The 9,988-nt window shown below is 36.4% G+C and overlaps 2 protein-coding genes across 2 annotated transcripts in view; both read left to right on the top strand.

The window, feature by feature from the left end:
• The window catches only part of LOC104954171 (uncharacterized), a 16,573-nt gene extending 16,424 nt beyond the window's left edge, over positions 1 to 149 (top strand). Inside the window, exon 25 of the mRNA XM_010781241.1 lies at positions 84 to 149. Within this exon, the coding sequence (XP_010779543.1) occupies positions 84 to 149 (66 nt within the window). The remainder of the gene's footprint in view (positions 1 to 83) is intronic.
• A 112-nt stretch (positions 150 to 261) lies between these two features.
• Positions 262 to 7,716, top strand: LOC104954169 (G-protein coupled receptor 64-like). The gene is made up of 15 exons (XM_010781238.1): positions 262 to 1,374; positions 1,680 to 1,768; positions 1,868 to 2,004; positions 2,091 to 2,247; positions 2,869 to 3,024; positions 3,219 to 3,341; positions 3,532 to 3,577; positions 3,657 to 3,757; positions 3,918 to 4,042; positions 4,170 to 4,438; positions 4,609 to 4,708; positions 5,618 to 5,904; positions 6,002 to 6,103; positions 6,535 to 6,654; positions 6,754 to 7,716. The coding sequence occupies exons 3-15, from the start codon at positions 1,964 to 1,966 to the stop codon at positions 6,840 to 6,842; spliced, it is 1,716 nt and encodes a 571-aa protein (XP_010779540.1). The 5' UTR covers positions 262 to 1,374; positions 1,680 to 1,768; positions 1,868 to 1,963; the 3' UTR covers positions 6,843 to 7,716.
• Positions 7,717 to 9,988: the final 2,272 nt, after the last annotated feature.

The raw sequence follows: 9,988 nt of genomic DNA, 5'->3' as shown, positions 1-9,988 counted from the left end.
ACACAACAGAGTACAATGTAACTACATTTACCAACCAGACAACAGAGAACAATCTAACTACAGTTACTCCTGTTACCAACCAGACAACAGAGAACAATCTAACTACAGTTACTCCTTTTGCCGACCACACAACAGAGTACAATGTGTAACTACTGATACTCCTTATATCAACCACACAACTAAAGTACAATGCAACTACAGTTACATCTACAATTTAACCACACAACAGATTTACAATGCAACTACAGTTACTCCTTATATCAACCACACAACAAAAGTACAATGCAACTACAGTTACATCTACAATTAACCACACAACAGATTACAATGCAACTACAGTTACTCCTTATATCAACCACACAACAAAGTACAATGCAACTACAGTTACATCTACAATTAACCACACAACAGATTACAATGCAACTACGGTTACAATTTATACCAATCCTACCACAGAGAACAATGTTACTCGAGTTACACCTTTTAACAATCACACAACAGGGTACAATGTATCTACAATTGGCAGCTACAGAAAAGACAACAGTACATTTACAACAAAGAACACAACAGTTAGCACATTCACAGCCTCTCCCAACCACACTGTAGTGAGTAATGTAACTGCAGCTTCCAACAATCACACAACAGTCTCAAACAATTATACAACACAGTATAACCTAACTACAGCTGATGCCAATTGGGACTTACACAATACTACATTTACAACAAGTAATGCAACAATAAACACATTTACAGCATCTCCCAATTACACAACTGAAAAAAATGTAACTGCAGTCTCTAACAATTACACAAAGAATATAACCACAACGACTGAATCTCAAAACAAAACAGCAACATACAATGTAACCACTGCATCTTTCATTGAAACACAACAGACCACAACTGCTCCCACTACTCAACAACTTAATGTAACTCTCAATGGTGATATAACTTCGACAAAATACTCAACTGTGGACAATCTGACGTCTGTTGTTGACAACATAACTAAACCTACAGCAGATCCACTTAACAACCAGACTAAAAATCCCACCACATCTAGAGTTAGACCCTACACCACATCAACCAACAAAAATGATACCTTCACCACAGTGGCCAATGCTGTCAATACCATCATCAATCACAATCAAACTGCTGTAACAAGATTCAACCAGAGTACCACAGTACGCAGTCCAACCAATTACTTTAACCTGACCACTAAAGAAGAAGTTCATTTGAAAACTACAAAGTCAACCACACCAACTAAGCATGGTACACATCCGTCCTGGAAAAACACTACTACTGCAAAGGTTTCCTTGACTTCCTCTACAACAACTTTCCAGATCAACACCCTCCCCATAAAAACCACAACGTTACCTGGTATGTATAGGTTAGACAACAGAATTTTCCTGGAAAAGCTTGCTGTTTAGAAAGCTGTTTAAAGTTCAAATGAGTTGTTGAGGAAGTCATCTATGAGGGCAATCGTTTTAGTAATACATGCATTACAACAATACATTTATTACTGGTGTAGTTCCTTAATCTGCCTGGATAGAATGATTTTCTGTGTAGCAGATAGGGAGGAATCCTCGATCAAACCCCAAAGTAGAAAACTGATATATTTTATCAATACAATGGCCACTTTATAACTTGATGTACTGCGTGTGTTATGTCCATATCCATTGCAGAGACAACTACAAGTCAAGAGGCACAGGAGGAACTAGCAAACGAGCTGCTGAATCAAGCACAAAATGCCTCTCAGCTGAACTCTTCTCAGGTGAAGCTACTGTTCATTACAGTATGCAAGAAGAACATTTTTTTGCAAGAAAATGTGGAATCCTTAAGAGTTAACTTTATAATTTGATTGGGGATGCAGGTTGCACAGTTGGTTGGGAACTTGGAGAAGCTTCTGGATGGCTCCTCTGTCTCTAAGGCAGTGGGACAAAAGGTCATCAACGTTGTCAGCAACCTGATGGAGGGCAACTCAGTGGCCCTCTCTGCATCTGCGAACAGGTACTTATTTCACAACCATTAGCCACATGTATTCATATACATTCGATTTTTTTCAAATAATTGTTTGTGTTTGTTTCTGTATACAGGCTTGTTCAAGTGGTAGAAGATGTAGGTCTTAAGTTGATTATCCCTGGTGACAGAGAGATCCTTTCCTCGGGTTCAGTGGTTCTAGCAGTGAGGAGTATCGATGGGACCAACTTTCCACAAACATCTTTCAACATTTTCAACACTGATAATGTCCAGGTAGACAATATTTTAAATGTTGTCATCTGTATTCATTGTATTTCATAAGGTGCAAAGAATCCTATGCAGAATTACCTAAACACTGCTCTCTTTCTATTGGCCAGCACAGGTTGCAGAAATCTAATTTTATAGAATTCTCTAAAGAAAAATGAATCCACTTCTTCTAAAACCAAAAGGCAACAGGGCAGCAAACATTCCTTTGACAAAATAATGATTATGCTATGATCTAAATTAATTGGGAATGTAATTGTTAGACAAAAGAAAAATAAGACAACATTTATGTAAAATTAATATTCATCATATGATCATTCTTCCTTCTTCTTTTTATTTTTATTGACATTTTTGTTAATTAAACCCCCACAAATGTAGGCAAACACTTAGCCTTTTCTATCTTTGCTACACACATTTCTCAGAAGAACGACAACTCCTGAACAATTGACATTTACTCTGTTGACAAAAGCGATTTAAGTTTTTTCCAGTCAGAGAGAAAACTTGTACAAAACGACAGGGGCAGATTTCTCTAGATGCAAACACAGTGACAGAAAAAAGTGATTTTTTAAACTTAAAACTGGAAGTGCCAAACTTTTATGTTAACAATTTATTAACAATTTGTGCAACCAGCTCCGTGCATTCAGCAGATCCAGGTCCAAAAGGTCAAGTTCTGCTCTTGGGTCTGTTTCTTTGCCCTCCTCCCTCACCGCGGGTCTCAGTCCTGAAGACCAGCAGCTGGCAAACAGGGTCCAGTTCACATTTTACACTAAACCTGCCCTATTCCAGGTACTTATTCATCTCTTACAGAGTTTTTCTCAAAAATATTGAAGTATTTTCTAATGTTCATTTTATGATCTACAAGCAGATTTTCTCAATTAAGACAAATGTTTATTTTTTAAATAACACCATGCATGTTTTTGACAGTCATTTATCATATAACCTTCCTGTAAAAAGATTCTGGCTGTCTATCTTTTTTGTAGGATGATGCATTAAACAACCAAACCCTTGTCAGTCCAGTCCTGGCTGCCAGTGTGACTAATCTGTCAATCAGCAATTTGGCTGAAAACATTCAGTTTACTATCCGAAATGTCAACCCGATAGATGTGAGTGTGCACACAAATAATAGTAGTTATTTCATCCAAAAAAGTGTCCTGCATTAATCCAAATCTACAAGTAACTGCATTTTGATGTTCAGATAAACAAAAGTCTTTGAGTCAACTTAAATAATATAAACTTTTTTTATAAATTATCTACAAGTAAAACGTGTTTTTGTACTTTTAATTTGATTTGCAGGGAAACTACTCAGCCTCCTGTGCATTTTGGGACTTCACTCAGAATGGTGAGTGCAATGCATGCTAATTGAGTTTGTTACATTTCTAAAGGTATTGAAATCCCTGTTTGTTGTTTCTCGTGTTCAGGCGGAGGAGGCTGGAGCTCTGCTGGCTGCTTTGTTATCAATAATACTCCGGAAGAAACAACCTGCAGCTGCAACCATCTCACTAGTTTTGCAATTCTGCTGGTTTGTATTTTTCCCTTTTTTTATAATGCTGGTTTATATTTGTTTGGTAGGTATGATCTAACTCTGTCTTGTATCAAATGGTGAAAGAGAAAAAATATTATGGTTACAGGCTGCTGTTGGGCTAAGTGTATTCACTGTTTATTTATTTTGTGTACCCAAGGATTTGTCCAGAGAAGGAATTATTGATCGTCAGCAGGCACAAATTCTTACATTCATCACCTACATCGGCTGTGGAATCTCTGCCATTTTCCTTGCACTCACTTTACTGACTTATCTTTTATTTGAGTAAGAATCTGTCTTTACCAATTCTACTTTAATCCAAGATTTAATTATTGGGTTGTAAAGCAAAAATAAAAAAGGATAAAGCCAATTTATTTGCCTGCAAGTATCCTAAAAATACTTTTCTACGCAGAAAACTGATGCGGGATATTCCTGCCAAGATCCTGGTTCAACTCTGCTTCTCCCTCCTCTTCCTCAACCTTGTCTTCTTGCTGGACGGCTGGCTGGCACTGTACCCAGCAGTTGGGCTGTGCATTAGCACTGCCTTCTTCCTGCACTACTTCCTGCTTACATCATTTACCTGGGCGGGGCTTGAGGCCCTGCACATGTACCTGAGCATCGTCCGAGTTTTCACTCCCTACCTCAGCAGATACATGCTCAAGTTCTCACTGATAGGCTGGGGTGGGTAAAATGAACCTCCAAAATGTCAACATGTTTACAAATATGCAATACAGTATATTTATTTGAATATTTTCAAAAAATCTGTATTATAACAATATCTATCATTTTTTACCATATTTTTTTGGGATATACTGAAATTGTTCTACTGATTTAAAATCTGGTCTTCGCAGGCATCCCTCTTCTTGTGGTGATTGTTGTAATATCAGTGGACAAAGACAACTATGGTGTGGTCACATATGGAAAATACACAGATGGCACTTCAGACGACTTGTAAGTTATGCCTAAATCGCTCATCTTTTTTGAACACATTTTCAAAAAGATTTATTTTCTTTTGTTGATTGTTTTTTCAATAAACCCTAAATTGAGCCAGCAGTCCAAGACTGTTTCTGTGTTCTAGCTGAATGTGTTTTAGTTTTAAACATATGTGCAAATATATTACAAATGTATAATGGTATTGCTTTATTTTGATGAAAGTAATCTTTCTTTATAAATAGAAAACATAAATTAAGGAACATTATTTAAATGAAAAAAATAATCCATTGTCGCTGTTGTGATGTGTTTACTGTACTCTAATTTTATCATTAGGCTAAAACATTTAAATTAAATGTCTTCAAGCTTCAAGTATTCAGGTTAAAATATCTACTATGAAAAAGCTTAATTAGGCTCCTTCTCTGTGAAGGTTGCTTTCTCCAAATTCAGAAGTCAGAATTTTCAACCCAAGCAGAAAATAAGATAATCTCACAACTGTTTTTCTCTGTCACGATAATCTGCCATTTACAAATATATCTATCTTGTGCAATCACTGTATAATGTGTAATTATCTGTATGTACAGTACAGTTCTACAAACAAGCAATTAGTGAAATGTAGTCTTGAGTCCTTGAGCATCTGTAACATTTACACTGAGGGATCCAAAGTTTGATTTGATTTTAAGCGACCCCCCTGCAATATAGTATCACAATAAACACCATAGCACCCATTAATGCCTAATGCTACCACCTTGTTTATTCATCAAAAATTGTGCATTATTTGTTTCGTTGTGGCATTCTTGTAACACCATAATAGGCATATCACATAGAACCCTACCTGGCACATAATGAACATTTTCTTTTAAAATGATAGCCTTTTTGTAGTTAACTATAGACTTAACTTTTCCTTGTTTTTAATGTTTTACCCTGTAGCTGTTGGCTGCGTAATGACATCGCCTTCTATGTGGGAGTGGTAGCCTACTTCCTCCTGATCTTTGCCCTGTGCCTGCTGGTCTTCATTATTGTTATGGTCCAGCTGTCCCGGATCAAGAAGCAGAACCCCCAGAACCAGCCTCCCAACAGGGGGGTGATGACAGATCTGCGCAGCATTGCTGGTCTAATCGTGCTGCTCGGCCTCACCTGGGGGTTTGCTCTGTTTGCCTGGGGACCCCTTTACTTACCCTTTGTTTACCTTTTCACCATATTCAACTCTCTGCAAGGTGAGACTTGTATTTATGTGCTTTTTATGATCAATTCATATAAGTTTATGATTTGCAAATGTATCCCATTTTTTTCTATATCATTTGTTCTGTACAGGATTTCTTGTCTTTATTTTCCACTGTGCTGTGAAGGAGAATGTCCGTAGGCAGTGGAGAACATATCTTTGCTGTGGGAAACTGCGTTTGGCTGAGAATTCAGGTAAGCAGTAAATGTGTTTTTATACTATAGTATAATTTGACTGAACATGAGGTGAAAGCCCCAGGTGCCTAGTGATGGCCTAAATGTATGTCAGAAATCATACTCACACATCTAAACACACAGACATACTACACATACTTTTAGATTCAGACATTCAGGACATAATTATATGAGCAGTTCTTTGTAAAACTATAATAATAGTAACATTTAATTATGAACCAGTAAAAAGGCACTACTTTTTCTATCTTCTTCTTCTATTTAGAAAATACAAGTAAGCTACAAGAAAATACTTAATCATACAAGTAAAATAAATGTTTTGAAGTTGATAACATTTACATTATTTGATTCTGACACTGGCCAATAAACAAGAAAATACATTTTAAAAGCATTTTAAAACTTAAATAAGCTTGGTTATATTTACTTTTTGCCAGACTGGAGTCGGACAGCCACCCAGAACAGGAGGAATCTTTCGGTTGTCACAGCAACCACCTCAGCTCCCCACTTAACCTCTCGAAGCTCTTCCGTCATCAGTGATAGCACCAATAGCAATGGTAAGTTCACAGGTCGCAATGGCAGACCTGATTTTTTATAATCTTTAATACCATATGCCAGCATATTATTAAAATATACTATGTGTTGCTTTCCCACAGCGTCTGTGTTTGCGGACAGCGGAATATCTGACAGCTCCAACAGCGACGCCATCCTCAACGAGATTCACAGACTAAATATTTCACTGTAAGGAGAGACCTGACAAATGTGTCAAGCATCCATTTGTGATTCAAATATTTATTTTCTTTGAGAGAACCACGGATGCGGACAGTGATAATTCTCCTGCAGCATGAGTAAACAAAAAGAAAACTAATCACAGGAGTGGTTGCTCACAGAAATCCTCAGTGCTACCCAATATTCTGCTTTTACAGTTGTAATGAAGGACAGAAGAAGTGAGACTGAAGAAGTGAGACTGAAGAACTTTCGCGAGGAGTATGATTATTGCTTGAATGCAACAAGTTGACTTGATGCCTTTTCTAAATCAAGAGTATATGAAGTGTACAGTAGCTGTGCTTCTGACTGAATAAAATCATTATTTCACTGTAACAGCCAACTTAGTCTGCACACTGTAGCTTGTTCTAAGCTCTTATTACTGTATAAAGCAGATTATATCAATACCTTTTACCAACTTTATAATATTTACATTTAAACACACATGAATCATAGGCTGAAATGGAATAGGAAATTCAAAATGGTCTAATCACCCAAAAATGTCATTTATATGTACAAGAGACTGTTCTTTTTTCATAAACATTATATTTTTTGGTTTTTGCTAACCAGTTTGCAACAACAGCCGGCAAAATGGGGCCCAATGGATGTGCATGTGTTAAGGGAAGGAAATAAACCATAGATTAAGAGATCAAAAAATATAATATAAGTATATATTATGTGTAACAATAATGTTGACTGTTATCAATATTTGGATAATATCAAACTTTGACCTTCTAAATACATTGTTTCTTTATATTTGACATGATCTTTGAATTACACAGTAGATCCTGTATTGCCATTAGCTAACAGGTTTCTTCGCATAATATTTTCACATGATTTAAATGAAAATGTTCAGTGATTAGATTTGATATATGAAATATTAATCATAAATGCGTATATATACGGTATATATAAATACACTAGTTTCTTTTGTATATGCTTTATAGCCTTTTGTTGTTGCATTCTAATCACTGATGTGAAGATGACATATATCCTTCTATCTATTATTCCAGTTATTTTTTATTTATCTATAGTTTTTTCCATAGGATTCATAAACAGACTGATATTCTTTACATCATCCTATGTCTCTGTAAAGAAACAGCAGGAATGAATCAGTCCCGCCCCCACTTTGCTCCCCTGGCCTGATTTGGCGTTACAGCTGGAGCGATTGCCCATTGGTCTCCATTTATACTTTTTCCATTTTATACACTAAATAAACAATATGCAGTGCCTCATTTCCATCTGTAGACTACAAAGTTTAAGCTGGAGCTAGACAGATCAGTCTGATGTACTGAAAGTGGACTGGGTTATAGAGGGGACTTATATATAAAACATAATCAAAACTTGAATAATCATCAGGCCCAGCATGCTCAGTCCCTTGTCAGTACCGCGGGTACATCTTCTCTTCATTATATTAAAAACTTGATTGAAATCTCAAACATCTTCCACCAGATGTCAGTGTTAACCAACGCTTTTGGTATTTCCGTCACAGCAACTATTTTTCAGAAAACTGATCAGGGAACCTTTTTAACAGGAAAAACTTATGATCGTATTTCTTCTTATTTAACAGGTCACTGCTGCCTCAAAACAATCACCAACATTTTTAAATACCTTGATCCTATCAGATTCACAGTTTTTGAGATGCAGATTAAATGTGCATAATGTATGTCTGGCCCACTTAACTAACTTTCTTGCAGATTTTACAACCTCCATGAACACCATTTTATTTAGATTTTATTTAAATGTGATGTTTTTATGCATCCTTTCAGGTGGCCCATGATTTTAAAACCTCAGTATAATGACGAAAGTGTTGGGAGGGTGAAGGGCGGAAGAATTACACATATATTTTGGGATTTAAGATCAAAGACAACCTTCTTGTGTGCTGCTGAAATATATTGATCATTAAGACTTCAGCAGCTGTTTGCTGTTCATTTATCTTCTCCATCTTCCCCACTCTGATTTCCCAGCTGGTCTGAAATTTCGAACCTCACAAAGCGTTTAAGGTGAATATAGTAAGAGCAAAATTGCAACCTGAGGATAAAGAAAGACATTCTTGCATGCACTTTACCTAAAATGATGAGGGTAGACATCAGATTTTTTTTAATATGCTGTTTGTTCTGTTTCAGCACTTTACTTTTAGTGAGATCACATTACTAATTCTGAGATATTGCCAGCTGTGGGCCTGAGATTGTAAAGTATCTCACTGTTGACATGAAGATATTGGATCTATTTATTTCCCCAAATAATCTTAAACATTAAATGGTATTCTTTCTTATAAAAAACATTTTGATGGAGGGCTTTGTGGTAAAATGTATGGCAGCTAACTTAGTCAATATATGATATATTACTACACTTCTTTGTTATTGAAAACTTACCAGACGTGGTTCTAGTAAGTAGTGGTAGTAGTTAATGATAAGTGGCCCTATCAGGGTATTAAATAAAGATCAAAAGTGTTTTCTTTATTACTCCCTTTGCATACCTTGGGGCCACAGAGAAGTATAACACAAGGAATCTAAACTCAGACAAAGCAACATTTATTCCTGTCCCTCCTCTGTGCCCATAAATACTTTTTTATAGATGTAAATGTTCTAAAAATATCAACGCCTGCACAGTTCTTTCTTTGTGAAGTAATCAGTGCAGTTCCATCCCGACAACTTTTGAAGCTGTAAACTGTAATGCAGCCTACATGAATAGCGGCATTTCATTTGAAACCAAAAATAATTGCTTATCATGAGCACTCCTTGGCTCAGCAGAAATAAAAGTGTCCTCTGGGAAACATCGGATCAATGAAGCAAACCTTTCATCAGATTTTGATTGAAAGGAGTCACTGAATCAGCAAGATTTTTTATTGTTCGGCAAATTGGGAATTTGAGGTCATTTTTATGTGAGATTGTTGTCCTCCAGCTATTAAAGGCCTTTTACGTTTGTATAGCTATTTAATGTGTGTTCACATTAGTTGGGCTGTGTTGAAGGTTTGTTTAGTTGCACAGCTCTGTTATAAGAAAACAAGAGCTTGTAAACTGTGGCACCAGCCTGATCTCACCAGAATGTGTACAAATGACACGACTTTGCAAAGTCGTGCAATAGATACGCAGAAGTCAGTTTTTGCGTGCATAGTGCATAGCG

Source organism: Notothenia coriiceps, unplaced genomic scaffold (assembly GCF_000735185.1).
Source record: "Notothenia coriiceps isolate Sejong01 unplaced genomic scaffold, NC01 NC01_scaffold00022900, whole genome shotgun sequence".
NCBI classification, from domain to species: domain Eukaryota; kingdom Metazoa; phylum Chordata; class Actinopteri; order Perciformes; family Nototheniidae; genus Notothenia; species Notothenia coriiceps.
Note: the sequence above shows the minus strand (reverse complement) of the source record. Positions and strands in the feature narration are given on the sequence as shown.